The following is an 18,487-nucleotide window of genomic DNA, read 5'->3' as shown; positions in this document are numbered from 1 at the left end:
CCATTCAATCAGAAATGTTACCTCGCTATATTTCGAGTGGCGAGGGAGACATCGATGGTCCCTTCCAATCAGTCAATGTCCAGTTTCGATGCTCGCATGCCCAATGTAGCGCTGTCAGCGGTGAACCATGGTTAGCATGGGCAGTAGGAGCAGCCTGCAGCTACACAATTTTCCCCCCATTTTCAGCAGGGCTCGAGGTATTGTGTGTTATTACACATTATTTCTATCATCAGCATTCCAATTACCAGCGAATTGTGCCACAGTCACCTCTCTGTTGGAATGTTCCATCCGGAAAAGCCTTCGAACACCTCCAAAATCAATGAGCCATGGTCGTCCAACAACTCGCCGGTGGTCGTTGGGTTTGCCCTCCTCGGGCCACTTTGGGTAGTTACTAACCACGACTGCCCATGAGCATTCCACCAGCTGTGCCGGTCCGGATGTGCTCTGACCCAGTCGTCTGGCATCTACAATTTGTCCCCTATCAAACTCGCTTAAGTCCCTGTTTTTCTATCTGAAAAACAAGAGTAGTACTGTTAATTCCAGCTCAGTATCAGGTGTTTTTTATACCATGTTCCAAACAGCGCGCGGTCTGAAGTTCACCTGCAGTTGCTTCGATTTGCATAACGACTCACTGGTCATAATGTTTTGGCTCATTGGTGTATGGTCCAAGGCTTACTCTATAACGTGCATCTCTTCAGTGAATATGCTGCATTCAGGGAGAACCTGCTCTGATATTGTTGTGTCTGTAAAGAGAGCAGCATATCCTACGTAGAACTCTGACTTAGTGCCATCTGGGTAATCTGGCATGAAGTTAGAATTTTCAGCTCTGTGTGGTGAATAAAGCTGCAGACGATGGAGTTTCCGACATTCCCCAGTTTTTAAGGGAAAAGTCGCATGCTGGAAAGTGAGCATGACAGGGTGGGAGAGTGTAGTTTTGTGTTTGGCCAACCTTGTCTACCTTAATTTGAAATTCTTTGAGTAGCTCTAGAAACGAATACGAAAAGGACGATTGGCAGTCTGACGGGCATTGTACAAACTTAAACATTCTGGCTCTAAAACGAATGGCCACCTAGGATGGTCTGGCACAGGGCCGCACCAATCCTGTGCTCGAGTGTGCAACGAACGTGAGCTGCGAAATCCAAGGGCGGCCGACATGATATAGAATCTAAGCATAATTTGAATAAAGAAAATACAAATGAAATTCTTGTCGTAATAAACTAACATAAAAATAACAGGGACCCAAACACTTCTCAAAGCCCTTTTGTTCTTGATAACCCACGAGCCTTTTATGTACCCTGCAACCATTTTATGTACCCTTTAATTCTAATATCGAGAAAATATTATTACAAAAAATATGACTTATTTGGGGGAGTACAATGTTCCGGGGTGGCATATTTTTCCTTTGAACATGGGTAGTAAAATACATACGCCACAGCCCTGGTCTGGCAGGATTTCACTTTTAAATCATATTGAAAACACAACTGCTTAGGTCGAAGTGATTAACAGTGCGCAAAATTTACTGCATAATACTACCAGAAAAAGCTGGTGAATGGGCATGACAGTCCTTCCCAACAGCATTGGGTTCAACAACCAAAGGAAAACCCGACTCTCACCTATCACCACCTTGTCAACTGCACCGTGTGTCTTAACCTAAAATATGGGTGTGGGACACCTTTAGGTGTGCGACACACTGCACCATGTGTCTTAACCTAAAATATGGGTGTGGGACACCTTTAGGTGTGGACACACTGCACCGTGTGTCCCTCACCTAAAATATGGGTGTGGGACACCTTTAGGTGTGCGACACACTGCACCGTGTGTCCCTCACCTAAAATATATACAGGTTAAGATGAAAAAATATGCTGGCATGCTTACGAGAGTCACAAGTGCGACTGGGGCCTAAAAGGCGCACCCTTGCGATCCTTTATAAAGCAGCCATTATTCCAGCAATCATATATGTCTCCAGTGCTGGTTCCACAAAGCCTCAACAGTGGTAAACCGCAGATGACTGGATATTATACATAAACCCATCCTACGGACCCTCAGCCAAGCATGCAAGACAGTCTCTACCCATGCACTACAAGTGATCACGGGTGCTCTCCCTCTTGACCTTGAGGTGACTCGCATAGGCATGCTTCAGAAACTCAGACGCGACAAAGCCACAACCTTCCAGGACCACACCACGGACCCGGCAAATAATTGTAAAGCTGAGAAGTACAGGCTGCAAACCTACTTAACATCAATATGGTTACAACGCTGGACGAGGTCTGACAAAGGAGACGTCACCCGAAGGTTCCTCCCAAACTTGCAACGAATATACCCAAAATATCCCACATGGCTCTGCCCTGGCCCCCATGTCACCAACCTTCTCACTGGACATGGAGCCATCCGCTATAAGCTTAACCTCTTCGGACTAACAGATAACCCAGCATGTGCGTGTGGCTCCCTTGAAATCTGGGACCACCTGATACACGAGTGTGAGTTCTATGAACATCTTCGGGGTAAATTCATCACACGAGTCCGCTTCAATCCTAAAAATCAAGAGCACTACCTACTTGAAGACGAGGCAACCTACAATGCCCTCACTAACTTTGCGCAGTACTTATTTGCAAGACGACAGACTCTACCTATGGCACCCAGAACAACCAGAATAAAACAGCATACATACATCCTGAAACTGAATATTGATCCATGGACGGGACATTGATCCCATGAGAGAACTGAACCAACGAATGACATAATCTGCATGGACTACCACCAAAATCCTGGCTGACTGTCTGGAGGAGGACAAACTCACTGAACAACGGACGGGACCTGTATCCTATGAGTGAATACGTAACCAGAACTTACATAAATCACTACCAAACATAGACCAAAACCTTGGATGGAAACACCCTCGCTAGTTTCCCGGATGGCACAACCCTGTTGCCTCGGCACCTGGCCTGCAGCCTCTTGCATCCATGTCCAATTGGTGATATGGACCAGTTCCCTTGACTGGTCTGCTATTTTTCCCTCTCCCTGTGTTGGAGGGGGAAGAGATGGTTTTGCTGTCTCCTCCCCCTTTTTCCATTAATTTTTCCCTCTGGTGGGGCATGGGCATGCCCCACTGTAAACTGGAGTTGCCTTCCCTTTTGGCTCCATACTTCTATCTATCGCCCCCCCCAATCTTCAGCCTTCTCCCCACTCTATCTGACAGCAATGTGAACACGCCCCACATAATCTAAAGTTACCAATCTAAATTAATTTCGCTAAACATTCTGAACTCCTCCCTAGCGCTTCCTGCAACGCGTATGCGATCATCTTTTTTTAAAGTCCTAGCCACTTAAATCTCAGGAAATTAGGTGGCAGGACCTGCCAGAGTAAACTGTATACTAGTGGATACCTGGTGTAACAACGGTACACAACGCTACACATGTACAATATCCATACACTTTTAAATCTCTGGCTTTTCCAGTCAACCGGTTCACCCACAATGTAAACTACGCGGAGATGGGGGAAACTCCTGGGGCCGTTTGACACTTTACACTTTTCTTGCACCGTGTCATTTAATAAGGCAACCACCCAACCCAAGGGGGGTGTAGTGCTCCTCACAAGTGGTTAGGCTTTGACTTATCTTGGTCAAACCACAATATCGCCCTACAGAGATTAGCTAAGCTCCAGCGTCTTTAATCTGAAACAGTTCTCTCCTGTAATGAGGACAGAACTGTTTTTTGCGACCTCTTTAATCTGAAACAGTTTATTAATTTGGGAATGCCATAGTGCTGTCCATTCTGATAGGCATGCAGTATGAATCATTAGTGCATAATCTGAGGCTGGAACAGGGATATTGGTTAAATCTAAGTTGGTTGGATTTTTTGCAGCTTTATCAGCCAGCTCATTGCCTAAATTAAAAGAATGTGCTGGTATACAACAGAAGGTGACTAGTTGGTGGCGTTCTTCAATCTTCAGTAATAATTTCTAATTTTCTACTTTCATTTATAACGGTGAAATTTATCTGAGGATTACCCAATGCCTTGATTAGGCTGAGGGAATCTGTGTAAATTACTGATTTTAAAGAAGTCAGGAGAGGGATTTTTTCAAGCTAGTTTGATTGCAAATAATTCAGCTGAAAAGATACAGTATTCAGAAGGAACAGCTGCTGCTACAATTGTATTCCGAAACACTGCAGCTGCTCCAACTTTTGAATTGGGTTTAGAGTCATCTCTGTATATTGATGAAAAATCAATACATCTTTGAGTGTGAACTGCATGAACTTGTCCAATATTTAATGTTTGCAAAATATTCTTTCCCCACTGACAGAGGTAAGTGTCACAGGTCGATATAGGATATGGAATCCATAGTGGTTGAGTACAAGTTGATACCTGTTGTATGGAATGGATGGAAACATTCCAAGCATTAGTTCAAGAAAGTGATGACCAGCTGGTTTATTTCTGTACAGATTTTCTAATGGTGGATTGAAAACGTATGACTCAATGGGATGCGAAGCACAATTTTGTATTTTGACAGAATACTTCAGCAATAGCCATTTCCTACAAAGATAGTGGCGGTTGGTGAGCATTAATGTAAAGGCTATGTGCTGGCTATGTGGTGATGTCTTGAATGCGCCAAATGCAATCCTCAGTGCATTATGTTGAACTCGATCAAGCCAGCATAATGCACTCTTTCTGGTAGAGTCATAAATGGGTGCTCCATAATCAAGATGGGATCTGAGATTAATGCCCTGTATAATCAAAAAACGGAGGCACCAGTTGCACCTCACGTTTGAGCAGAAAAAGCTCTGAGTATGTTTACTTTTTTTGGAAGAGAGTATGTACTTTTTTAATGTGCTCTAAAAATTTACCTTATTGTCCATGATTAATCCTAGAAATCTAATGTTACTAGTGAATGGGATGGAGATATTAGAGTTGTGAACTTCAGGATCCAGATGAAATTTGCGTTATCTACAAAAACGGATAGCAACTGTTTTCCGCTACGAAAGCCTGTAGCCGTTAAGCCTGGTCCATTCTATATTTTTAGTGATATCTGAAGCTGTTGTTCAATAGATCTCATATTTTGGGAATGACAAGAGATGAAAAGGTCATCTGCATAAAGGTTCTACGGTATTTGGAAGTTGTTTAGTGATACAATCTATTCTAAAGGCGAAAATAGTGGCATTCAATACTCATCCCTGTGGAATACCCTTCTGAATGAAAGTTGCAGCAGGGCATGTCGGTATCGAATTTGAAACAATCTAGTGTGTAGAAAATTCTATATAAATATAGGAAAGTTGCACTGCAGAACACGAGAGTAAAGATCACTTAGTATGCTATGCCGGCAGGTTTTATCAAAAGCTTTCTCTATATCTTATTCTCTCTGTATCTATGGAAACAATTACTAGATGATCATGCTTAATAAAGGCATTACTAATGGCAAATTCAGCTTTAACCATAAGATTCAAGCATGACCTGCTTTGAAGAAAGCCATTGTGACTATTGCTCATTAACCCTTCTGACAGAATGATCCAGACAACCCTACAGTGGAGAGTTTTTTCTAGGATTTTGCTGAGGCAGTTTGATAGGGATATTGGCCTATAGCTATGGGGATTGGTTGGATGTCTTTCAGGTTTTAGGAACGCCAAAACAGTGGAATGATGCCAAGAAGCTGGATAAATATTTTCTAGAAAATTTCAGTTGTAAAAGACCAGAAGGAGACGCAAAATTTTGTTATCGAGATGTTGCAGCATTACGTAATAGATTCCGTCTGATCTGGCAGCCGCACCATTGTGGGATGTCCCATGCCTTGCAAGAGTTCTGAATAGGTTTGTTATATGGTAGAAGGAGGGCAGTTTGGAAGTTAATAGTGTTGTTCTGCAGTGTTTTTAATTCTCTGGAAAGATGGATAGGCTGCTGCCGCTGAGATTTCAGCAAATGTGTTGACCAACACATTTGCGATATTTAAAGGACTAGATAGATCTTCCTCATTACAGGACAGAATTCGAGAAGGTACTGTAGAGAACTTACCAGAAAGCTGTCTAATTTTTTTCTGTTATTTTGGTGTCAGTGTTTTTGTTAATGCTTGATGCAAAACGGGTCCAGAATTTCGGCTTGCCTTTGTATTGAACGTTCTTTTGCCTTTGTTTTTGAAATCAATGAGATTGGGTGTAGTTGGATATGGCCGAAATATATTTCAGGCTTTATATTTCACTTTCTTTGCTTTGGTGCAATGCTTGTTCCACCAGTAATTATAATGCTTTCGGTCTGGGGTATTTGATAGTGGTATTGTGTTTTCGGCCACATTTAGAAGATGCTATGTGATGTCATTTGTGAAATTATTAATAAGCTGGAGCAGGATTTTTTCCTCATCAAGAGCGATTGATGACTGAAATTTTCCCCAATTTGCACAAGCAAATTTTCATTTTCTACACGGTTCAGACGAAGGAGTCAATTGCTATCAAAACGTTGCATACTATTGGAATATGGTCACTGCCCATGGGACCATTTATTACATGACACTCTATGGTCAAGACCAGTACTGGAAAACAAATTGAGAGATCGATTTTTCCAGTTGGAAGCTGCATGTACATTGGCGCACAAGTGTTCAGTGTGGTGAGATTTAGTGCCTCAAAAAATCTTTAAATGAGTCGACCCCGTCTATTTAATTTAGTAGCGCCCCATTAGGGGTGGTGCCCATTAAAGTCCCTTAATATACAGAGAGGTGGAGTATGAAGAGGTTTTCAAGTTCTATTTAAAGATCTCTTTTCCTCTGAAGTTGGATATGTTTAATTGGGATCTTTGAATCTACAAAGATTGATACACCACCATGGGCAGAATTAGCTGTATTTCGATCTCTTCGATAAGGGCAATTGTTCTGTATGGAAGGAGAAATTTGGGAGGTTAGGTATGTTTCCTGGAGACAAAGGACAACTGGAGAATACCGGCTAATTAGATCGTCTGTGTTGCAAGGAATGCCTCTGCAGTTCCATTGTAAAATACAAGGCATTATTTGTTTTTAATTGATGGAGCTGATTCTGACTGGATTTGAAAGTGACTGGTTTATGATGTTCCAATTTCTGTTTTTCTTTTTTTCGAAAACTGGCCGACCAATGTCCATTTCTTCTTCTTCTTCTTCTTCTTCTTCTTCTTCTTCTTCTTCTTCTTCTTCTGCATGGATTTGTAAAATTGGATGTTCCTGTATATGTATGCGATCTGTTTACATGGTTGAGTCTTGAATATTTTTCCTCTATCATTTGAGTTTGTATTACGAGATGTGGCAGCAATCACTGGAGGAGGCGGTGCTGCTGGAATTGTTAAAGGAGTATTATTTGCTTGCTCTGAAGTCTTGGATTAGTAGCAATCACTGGAGGAAGCAGTGCTGCTGGAATTGTTAAAGGAGTATTATTTGCTTGGTCTGAAATCTTGGATTTATTGCTTGTGTACACTTGGTTGTAGTTCAGCAAGAACATTTCTATCCCAATCAGAAATTTATTTAGTAGTTGAGACTGTGACATCAGTTTGAACGGAGACTGATATGTTTTTACAGAATTTGCATAAGTAATATTTGGGTTTCAAGTTGGTGAAACTAGTTTTCTGGCTTCCTGAGAGCTGAATTTGTTCTGAATTTTGTATTTTACTCTTTTTTCCAGCTTTCCATTTTTCACACTTCCTAGGATATGCAGATGGTCACTCTTGCAATTTGGACAGGTCAATTTTGTAGATATACAGTCACTTTGTGTGTGGTCTGAGGATCCACATTTGGGGCAAACAAGTATTCCTCTACATACAGTTTGAGAATGGCCACACTTTTGGCATTTATAGCATTATAAAGGGTTGGGAATGTAGGGGCGAATGCGACAAAGTAAACAACCTGCTTTTACAGCGGAGGGTAAATTTGGATTTTTGAAGACAAGGAAAATATTTCTGGTAGGTGTCAGTTGATTATCTTTTTAATTATAATTCTTTTTGCTTCATTGACATTATGTCCCTGCATTTCTTGAGTAATATCTTCCTCGCTGACATTTGATAAACCCCAACTCAATATGACATCCTTAAATGAATTTAGGATTGCACAAGGGAATATTTTAACAGGAATGCCTGCAAATCTTGTTAATTGTAAGAACTAATAATTAAAGAGGCCTACGTGCTCTGGATTCATAATGCGAAAATTTTTTATTTTTGTTACACAGAGCATTAATAAAACTACAATAAATAAATTAGCTTTCGGCTGGGTGGCAGCCTTCATCGGATTAAAAATACTTGAATGGCAGTTGGAATAGAGATGCTCTGCCAGGATGGTGCGTGAGGCACGTGGTTAATTGTTTGTTGATGTTTGTGGCTGTGACATATGGTGGTGACGTGGCCAGCGTTTGTCTATGGCTAGAATTACTGACTCTGTGATGGGGTTACCTTGACAACCACTGTTCCTGTTCAAAGAGGTATCCGAGCATTTTATATTTAGCGATTCCAACCAGGTTCGCCTTAGGTAATGGTGGAACCTGTCCACAACCACGACATCGCACGAAGGCATTCATTCCATACTACCCCAACCCGTCACACCAGATCGGTAGAATCCTAAAATCACATGAGATAAAATGCATCCAACTCCCAGGCAAGAAACTGCGTTCTTTCATTTCCAACACAAAAACACCTGTCCCCACCCTTCTACAGAGCGGTTTGGTCTATCGCATCTCTTGCCGTGACTGCACGAGCTGCTACTTTGGAGAGACTGGACCTCGACTCGAGAAACGTCTCTCTGAACATAAAAGGGCGATCCGTTTGGCAGACGTGGAACACTCAGCTATCGCCAAGCATGTCTGGACAACCCACCACGACATCGACTCACACCGCGATGTCGTAGTTGTGGACAGGTCCCACCATTACCTAAGGCGTACCTGGTTGGAATCGCTAAATATAAAATGCTCGGATACCTCTTTGAACAGGAACAGTGGTTGTCAAGTTAACCCCATCACAGAGTCAGTAATTCTAGCCATAGACAAACGCTGGCCACGTCACCACCATACGTCACAGCCACAAACATCAACAAACAATTAACCACGTGCCTCACGCACCATCCTGGCAGTGCATCTCTGTTCCAACTGCCATTCAAGTATTTTTAATCCGATGAAGGCTGCCACCCAGCCGAAAGCTAATTTATTTATTGTAGTTTTATTAATGCTCTGTGTAACAAAAATAAAAAAAAAAATTCGCAATTGTAAGGACTTTTCAGAATGTCTTTGGTTCATGGTTTCCATTAGTAAGTCTCCTGATTTCAGTCTCTTCGCCAACTAAGGACTTGCACTTGGGAGATCCTGAAATACCCTCCAGATGTTTTTGTATGACAAAGGGAGACAATTTACTCCTAGGCTGATTACTTAGAGAGTGAAAGATTAAGAAAAATGGACTGTGTTGCTCCATCCGATCAGTCTTCTGTCTTTTCAGATTGTCATTTTCCATGTCATCGTGGTTTGTATTTATCTGCAAGGTTTACGGCCGCCACTGGGAGGCAGGAGCAGTGCCACTAGGAGGCCCAGGGATTGAAGTGTTAGTCAGTTAGTGAATATAGAAATATATGGATAAATAAAGAAAGGTGTTTCTTTTCTGTGTTCGAACTTGTGGCTTTTAAGTGTATTATTATAATTGTTATTATTATTTTAGGGTTTCCCGTACTTAAATACATTAACCCGTATTCGTGTCTGTAAATTGCGTGTGTTCTCTGGTCGATTTGCCTGTTTTGCTGGACGAAAAAACTCCAGTTTCTGAGGGAAAAACCTTGCTATCTACGCCTGAGACCGACTAACTCAGCCACGGAGTGAAAAAAACCCACTAAAGTTCCTCCCCTCATCGACGGGATTCGAACCCGAGCCTTTTCCACCCGGTGTGGGGAGGACGGTGGCGGTACCACTGTGCTACCCACGCAGACCGCTTTTAAGTGTATACCGGTTTTAAAAAGAAGATTGTTAAGAGAAACGTACGACCTTAGAAATAACTTTAATTGCTTTTGATGATCACTATATAGATCGCAGAAGATCGCTTGGCCTCGAATTCGCTTGGACTCCGAGCCCATCGAACAAATGTGGGACGCTCTGGGGAGATGCCTTGTGGCACATCTGCACCCAACACAAAATGTTCAACAGCTCAAGATGACACTGAGATAGGAATACACAATGTTACCTCAAGGACTTATCAAAAATGTTGTTGTAAGTATGGACAGGCGGTGCAAAGTCTTCATAGACATGAGGGGTAGCCATATCTCCTACTGAGGACCACTTCTTCCCTTTGTTTCATCTTTGGCAGTGATGCATCTATATCATGGCAGCCAGTGCTACGTTACCATTTTTGAATAAAGTGCCTCTGTACCGTTTTGTTTCTATTGTTTTGTCGGTGTTGTTTCCTTTATCATTTCTGTACCTCATGAAATTCCATATCCAGGCCACTCCTATGAGAAGCTACAGGTGAAAACCTGACCGGTCCTTAAATTTTGCTATACTACGTATACTACGATAGCCTCTGCAATTCCACTATAAGAAGGTAAGCATTATTTGGGTGTAGTGAAACTCTCAACTTGTTTTGGAGGGATGAAGGTTTACATCGCTCAAGTTTACCTTTCCCCTTCTTTGGGAAATAAGGTTTCACTGTATCCTCATTGGCTAACATTTCTCAAACCTGTTCATCTTGATTTAAATTATCTTGTGAGCCTATGTATTCTGTTTGGTTTGAGTCAGAAGTGGTAGATACTTTGGGATTCTACTGTTGAATGGTGTCTGATTGTACTGATTGGCATATTTATGGCTTTGCTTTGCTTTGTTGGTTTTTGTTTTCTCTGTTGGTACTGGGACAACTGTGACCTTGCCCATTCAGAATGATTTACTTGGAGATACAGTTACCTACATTTCTGCAGAAATTGATATGTTCTGTGGTTATTTGTGCAAAAGTGGGCTTGTTAGTATTTGGAACCGGTAGGGATTTTTAGCCTATTGGTAGGTTATATTATGTTCAGTTTTGTACGGCTGTATCTTTTTTCATGTTTCCAATGGAACACTGATTGGATTAAGCCGGATGTATCGTTTTTGTCAGATATTGAATAATTACAACAAAGATTTTACACTTAATCCTTCCATCCATTCCTACGACTTTACTTCTTACTCTGTTTTCTTAATCTAAATGTTGTATATATTTTAATTCTAGTTTTGTATTATCATTGTTTTGAATTGATTCTTTAACTTTTAGCGTTCTCTCCATTATTTATGGTGTGTGTGCCCTGTATATGAAATGTCTATATATAAATAAATATGGCTTCAGCTCTGCCTAGTGTTAACATTAGAAAGTTATTCTCTTTTTCCTCCTATTTAATTCCTCGAGAATTAAGCGAAATGCCTGGCCAACGCTCTTGCATTCTCATTCATTTTGAGTTTGGAAAAGCATCCATCACACGTCACTGAACAGTAGATAACACCGTTAAAACCCTCCATCAGAAACAATTTTAAACGCCATTCTCGAGAGGCACCAAGCTCTTTGACTTAGTGGGTTACATTACTTTGGACATCTGACTAACTAATTTTAGTTCACCTCTCGCCCTCAACTCAACCTCTAAATTCTTCCCGTATAAATATGCCTTCATGTGGGAGTGAAATACTGGTGTATCTTCTCCACCAAGTACATAAAAAAGCTGTAATTTCAGAACTCCTCAAGTGGCAAAACTGCCTCTACTCCCAGGAGACTATGCCTTAAACATAGCATCAAAATACGCAAATATTTCCTGTCGCTGGAATCCCTGGTTTAATCCACAATTAAGAGCTGCTTCAAGAACACGCAAAAACTTAAGAAAATGGAAGAAAATTGAACATCCAACCAATCGTACTGGCTGCAAACGACCAAGAGCCCTGTTCATCTGAATGAAGCGTCGATCGCATTGTGACAGGGCAAAATCGCATTTGATAATAGAAAGAAGAATTAGACATTGGTAACGGTGCCTGGACGCATCTGCTTGGGGCGACCTTTGGAAGTCCCTTAGCTGAAAATCAACTTGATAAAGAGACCAACACAAAGAATGCGAGATGCCAACATCAAACTAAGAAAGAACCAACATCGTAACTCTCTCATAGAAGTCAATTCGAAATTTTCCAAAATTAATACCACTACAGACCACCTTGATGGCCTCCAAAATAAAGCCATGATTGGGCCTCAGAATTCCTATTCCTTGTGTCCAAGATCAGCGGTGTATACCTCAGACACCCATTTCTTCACATTCCTGCAGTCCTAAGAGCAAAACATGCAGAACATTCGGAAAAGTGAATGCTGAAAACAAAGAAGTTATTGTACAAAAGGTAAAAATCAGCAGCTCAGTCTTCATTCCGGACTATTGCGTGATTTGGAATTGAGTTGTTTGGTACTGCGTTGCTGTAAATAAACGTTGCTGTAAATAAATGCCAATACAGTTCAATTTATGTTGCTTTACCTTCTTATCCAATCAGAAATTATGCTTTAAATGTAAAACTATTAAGGATAGAAATAGAATATGTATGTACATACACTCCTGGTACAACAGAATATGAATGTACATACACCCCTTTGTAGAGAAGATAACAAAAAAGAAAGAAATCTTTCCAAGCAACCAAAGTGCAATGAAAATAGCGCTACATACCGATGCGGTACTTCTCCCGACATCTGCCGGTAGACAACTCGGTGACCTCGAACTGAGGAAGGCTAATCGTCTCGTTCTCGGGTGTGGTGATGCCCCCTCTGTTACGGTCCCATGAGAGATGAAGCTGGTCCGTGGTGTGGGTCACTGCAGAGAAAAACGACAGGGTTTCGGTAAGATTAAAATGAGATCAACAAAGACATTTCTGTAATGTGAGGTGAAGAGATGTTGTTCTTGTTGTTGTTTGGGGTTTAATGATGCAAGAGCAGCTTCGGCTATATTGCGCCTGGTCAAGTTTTGTTATTTCCTGTTAAGCTGTTACTGATTTGACAGATTGGATATGATGGGTTAGGTTTATTAAACTGAGGTATGAGAAGAGCTCACTGACGTTTGATTTTTCTCCCATAACGAGCTCAAGGTTTAATGGGTCATTTATATGCGATTTTAAAGCTGATTGACGGGCAATTTGGTATCGTGGACATTCTATGATTATGTGCTTCACTGCTGGTGTGGTCAAACCCTGAGGGCATTGTGGAGGATCGTCTTTCATTAGTAGGTAAAAGTGTGTTATATATCTCTGTGGCCGATACGAAGCCGGGCGAGAATAACCTCTTTGTGTCTGTTTGACTGAAAACGTGATTTCCAGGATTTTTGCTGCTGTTTGATTTGGTATAATTTATTGTTTGTTTGAGATTCCCAGGTCTGCATCCATATATTTTCAGAGGCTTTTCCATTGACATATTTAAAGTCATTGAGTTGAATTTTATTGAATGTCCAGGAATCCAAGTGAATCTGAGTCTGTTTTTTTTTCCTAAGGTGTGAGAAGAAGGAAAGAATTTTTCTAACATATGGATGAGATGGATGATCTTCTGTCTGTAGTGAATATATTGCACTTAGTGAGTCTGTGGAAATGATATTGTTTAGGAGAGAAATTTTGGCAATGTGAACAAGGACGAAACTTAGTGCATACAATTCAACACTACAGACACTGCATTCTATTGGAAGAGACTCTGAAATTATGCTGTTTGGCAATACGACTGCAGCACCCATGTGCGCATCCGTCTTGGATCTATCAGTGTACACATGATAATAGTCAGAGAATTGCGTTTCGTAAGAGGAATGTAGCTGTTTTATATGTTGATTTCGGATATTATTCTCTTTACATTTTATGAGGACCATGTCACAGTCAACTGAACTGATTTCCCAGGGTGGAAGGGATGTGGGGGTACCTTGGTAAATTTTATACATACTTAAGTTTGTGAGTGTATTTCTTTTAGTCGAGTGCTTGCAGGTTTGCATGTGTTTGGTTTGTTTGCCTATAAGGTTTCCCATTTCGGTTTATACAGATATTGCCATGTTGAATTACAGGAAACCTTTGAACTTTCGAAGCAGATTTCAGAAGAACCTGTCTACGAAGACTGAGTGGGAGTTCATGGATCTCTCTGTATAGATTATATATAGCCTAGCTGAGGAATAAATGGGAGAACCATAATGTAACCTAGATCTTATCATTGCACGATAAACGTGCAAAAATGAGTAACGATCAGCTCCCCATGTCATGGCCGATACTGCTCGTAGAATGTTTAATTTGTTTAAGCACACTGAACGTAGATATTTTATGTGTTCTAGGAAATTTAATTTGTGACCCATGATTAGTCCTGGTAGTCAGATACTACGTTTGAGTGGAATTTGTTGATTGTTTATTCTGGATCAGGATGCATCTTTCCTTTTCTGCAGAAGTGTGTACCCACTGTCTTTTGTACTGATATTCGATATCCATTATAGATGAACCAGGCCTCTATTTTGTTAATGGCACATTGAAGCTGCCTCTCGACTGTCCGCATATACTGTGAGTGACATGATATTGTGAGGTCTTCTGCATGTAGGTAGGTTTCTACTGTTGCTGGAATAATTTCTGTTATAGGGTTGATTTTGATAGCGAAAAGGATTGCACTGAGAACTGAGCCTTAGGGGACCCGGATTATAGGTTAGGTTAGAGAGAATATGATGGTAGCGGACTTGAAAAGTTCTTACGGAAACCGTATTGAAAAGTCAATACGGTTTCAAGATTGGACTACAGAGGTTATGGAAGTCAAGAAACCATGTTAGCCGATTAGTCACCATTTTTTTAGAATTTTGCCTGGACAGCTAGTGAGGGAATGGGGCGATAATTATATGGGTTTGAATGGTCCTTCCCAGGTTTTGGAAAGGCTAGTACAATCAAATGTCGCCAAGAGTCTGGATATGTGTCCTCAAGGTATATCCTATTACATAGCAGTAAGAGCATGCATAAAGAATATTTAGTGAGTTAGTTAGTTGTTGTGGTGTTTTCTGGTGCAAGGGTAACATAGGCAATATTGCATCTCCCAAATCCATTGACTTTACATACAGTAACTGCCTGTACAGCAGTTACAAACGATCATACATTTGAATTTTTTTTAATAGGGAAATAATTCAGAGAGATTTGCTTCTTTACCTATGATGCTATTTAAAGACAGATCTTAGATGAAACTAAAAGCCATTCGTTGGGCGTTGTTAAACAAGTTAAATTTGAGAAGTATATGATTTACTGTAAGTGGTTGCGAGTAGTTTCACACTGGGGTGGATCATTCCCTGTAAGCAGATATAGATGGGTGAGGTGAGCGTGACCTATTCGGATTCTGGCTAACATTACTTCTTCTTTTCCATTTATACGAAAGCTAGAAGTCCATAATTTTGGTTCAGGTTTTATTTGAAATAGTTTATTTGTTTTCATTTTCCACATCCATTATTTTGTGTCTATAATCAGGATATGGGACTAGATCATTTGTGGAGGCTATATTGGAAGGATGCACTGCAGCATCATCTACACATTGATTTCCTGGAATACCACTTTGGCCAGAGATCCAAGAAAAGATAACAGTTTGTTGATGCTCATGAAGCTGCATCAGCTTATGCCTTATGAGTTTTAATAAATGATTGTTAGGTGAGGAAATGCCTTTCAAAGTTAAAATAGCACTTTGTGAATCAGCATATATTATACTTTTATTTATTGACAGCAGTGAGATATTTTTCAGAGTAAGCATAATGGCATGAACTTCAGCAGTATAACTGCTACATCCGACTGGAAGTGAAAACGTGATAGTGGAATTAGGGAAGACAGCAGCTGCACCCACTTGATTGTCAGATTTTGAACCATCAATATAGATCTTGGTGAATTCGGGGTACTTTTGTGTATGAACATTATTATTATTATTATTATTATTATTATTATCAGTTTATTTAACAAACACCCCTGTACAGAAATTTCCTAGGAGGTTGGCGCATACATACATCACTTATTAGAGTGTAACATAGGATTAAATATCAGCAAATACATAAGATATATACACATAGAGGAAGAATTACATACAGACATCATGCATTCACAGAAAAATTACAAAACAATGTACATACATAGAAAAATGACATCGTCATTTACACTATGAATTGGTCCTCATTTTTATTTTCTGAACAAAAGGAATACCCTCAGTCCTATAAGAATCTTTTGGAAATATAATATATCGTTCATTTAAGATTTTTATGATTTTTTTTTTTTTATGCAGTTGGATGCAGTTGTTGGATGTTAATCTTTGCTATGGAACTTTTACCCCTTTGCTCACGGTATTCATGAGAATAAAGTGTGAAGGTAGTGCACGGGGGATCTGGATCTTTTGATTCTCTGAGGATTTTATCAAATTGGATGTTCCAGTTTTCTGCTAGAATCTGCAGTCTGATACCAGTAAGCTGAATTGTTCCTGCCTGCTGGTATAGTGGGTTTTCCACAGAGGATCATGCAGGAGTGGCCTAACAAGATGGGTAGGCAGGCTTTTAATTTTGACTGAGTAATTTTTCTTCTCATTTTCTTCTCAGCAACATTTTTCTTCTCATTTTCTTCTCAGCAACATTTTTCTTCTGATGCTAAGTGGAGGTTCGTGAGCCTCAACGTAAAGAATTTGAACTGGTGATGTTCTCTATGCACCTAGGGCTATCCAAAGAGACGAATGTTGGATGGGCGCAAGTCACACTAAAGTGCTTTCCGTAACTGAGTCATAAACAGGTGTTCCGTAGTCTAGCCTAGATCTAATTAGGGACTTATATAAGTGGAACAGGGTATAGCGATCTGCACCCAAATATGTACTGGAGATTACACGGAGTATATTCATTTTCTTTGCGCAAGTGGTTCTTAGATGTTTTATGTGCTCCTGGAAATTTAATTTCTTATCAAAAATTAGGCCTACTTTAGGTTAGGTTTGGTTAGACAAATACTGCTCACGATTGGTACAGGGTGGTTGGCCAAGTACAACTCAGGTTCAGGATGCATTCTGTGCTTTGTGCACAAATGTATGGCTGTAGATTTGTATCTTGACAGTCTGTATACATTTTATACCATCCATAATTCAATGTTGTTTATGGATATTTGTAGATGCCTCTCGATATAGTTAAAATTCTGGGAATGGCAGGATATGGTAAGGTCATCCGCATAGAGATACGAGTCAACGGTTTTTGCAATGCAGTTTCTGATATTGTTTATTCGTAGTGAGAACAGAGCCTTTTGGGACTCCTTCTTCTTGTCTATATGTTTAAGATAAAACCTTCCAGTACTTAACTTGGAAAGACATGTGTCGAAGAAAGTTTTGAATAAAATATGGTAAGTGCCCTCTCATATGAATAGAATGGAGATCTCTTAGGATGCCTTATCGCCATGTGGTATCAAAATCCTTCTCTATATCAAGGCATATCAAGACGAGATGTTGATTTCTAATGAATGCATTTCTTATGATTGATTCAGCTTTTGTCATGAGGTGTAAGAGAAGATCTATTCTTTCGAAAACCAAACTGATTATTACTGATTATGTTTCGGGATTCGTGATACCATGTGAGACGATGGTCAATCATTTTTTTCCAAAGCAGCTGGTAAGAGAAATTGGTCTATAATTGTGTGGAATCGAGTGATCTTTTCCAGGTTTCATTATAGTTATTATATAAGAAAGTTGCCAGGAAGTCGGGAATATACGTTCTTAGAATATCCGATTGTGAAGTTTAAGCAATAAATATAGTGATTTCTGATTCAGATGTTGAAGCATTATATTGTAAATTCCGTCAGGGCCAGGAGCACCCTGTCTTAAGGTATATATAGCTTCTTTCAGTTGAGATATAGTTATTGGTTGGTTATAGGGTAAATGGCATCTAGCTTTGAAGTTCAGTTTCATTTTCTCAGTTTTGGTTTTAATTTTTTGGAAAGACTTAATATCCTCTTGAGACAGATAATTCACAGAATACAGTTCGTAAGGCATTGGAAATCTCTCCAGGAGAGGAGATCTCCTTCCCATTCCAGTTAATAATAGAAGGGAAAACATTCTATTTTCCACTTCGCTTCTTTATTTTTTCCCAGATTATTCGGGTATCAGTATCTTTGTTGATTCAAGAGGCGAATTTTACCCATGAATCTTATTTGGCTTTTCGCATTGGTCTACTACGTTTGGTGGAGTGGATGTTCGACCGAGAGGACTACCCAAGCCCAGTTGGAGATCGATGTGTCTGGAGGAAAGGTCAGTTCCGTCTGACAAGCTACTGATTGGTGACTGTGAGTAGCAGAAGCATAGATGTGTTTTGGCATACTTAATTTAATAATTTTGTATTTTTCCGCCAACTACCAGAGGTCGCAGTATTTGGAATAAACGTTATGGTTGCCTTTGCAATTTGGACACTGTGGAGTTGGTGCCTTACATTCTGTTTGTGTATAAGTTTTACACCCACAGTTTGCACAAGTTGCGACTCCAGGACATGATGTCTGGGAATGGCCAAATTTCTGTCATTTAAAACATCTTAGAGGGTTTGGGATATAGGGCCGAAC

General features: G+C 40.2%; 1 protein-coding gene across 1 annotated transcript in view; it reads right to left on the bottom strand.

The window, feature by feature from the left end:
* LOC150087596 (glycine receptor subunit beta-like) overlaps window positions 1-18,487 on the bottom strand; it is a gene marked incomplete at its 3' end in the record, with an annotated part of 248,147 nt that overhangs the window by 10,036 nt on the left and 219,624 nt on the right. Inside the window, exon 6 of the mRNA XM_090372544.1 lies at window positions 12,616-12,759. Within this exon, the coding sequence (XP_090228670.1) occupies window positions 12,616-12,759 (144 nt within the window). The remainder of the gene's footprint in view (window positions 1-12,615; window positions 12,760-18,487) is intronic.

This window comes from Mastigoproctus giganteus, chromosome 4, assembly GCF_048544385.1.
Source record: "Mastigoproctus giganteus isolate SK-2022 chromosome 4, ASM4854438v1, whole genome shotgun sequence".
Lineage (NCBI taxonomy): Eukaryota > Metazoa > Arthropoda > Arachnida > Uropygi > Thelyphonidae > Mastigoproctus > Mastigoproctus giganteus.
Note: the sequence above shows the minus strand (reverse complement) of the source record. Positions and strands in the feature narration are given on the sequence as shown.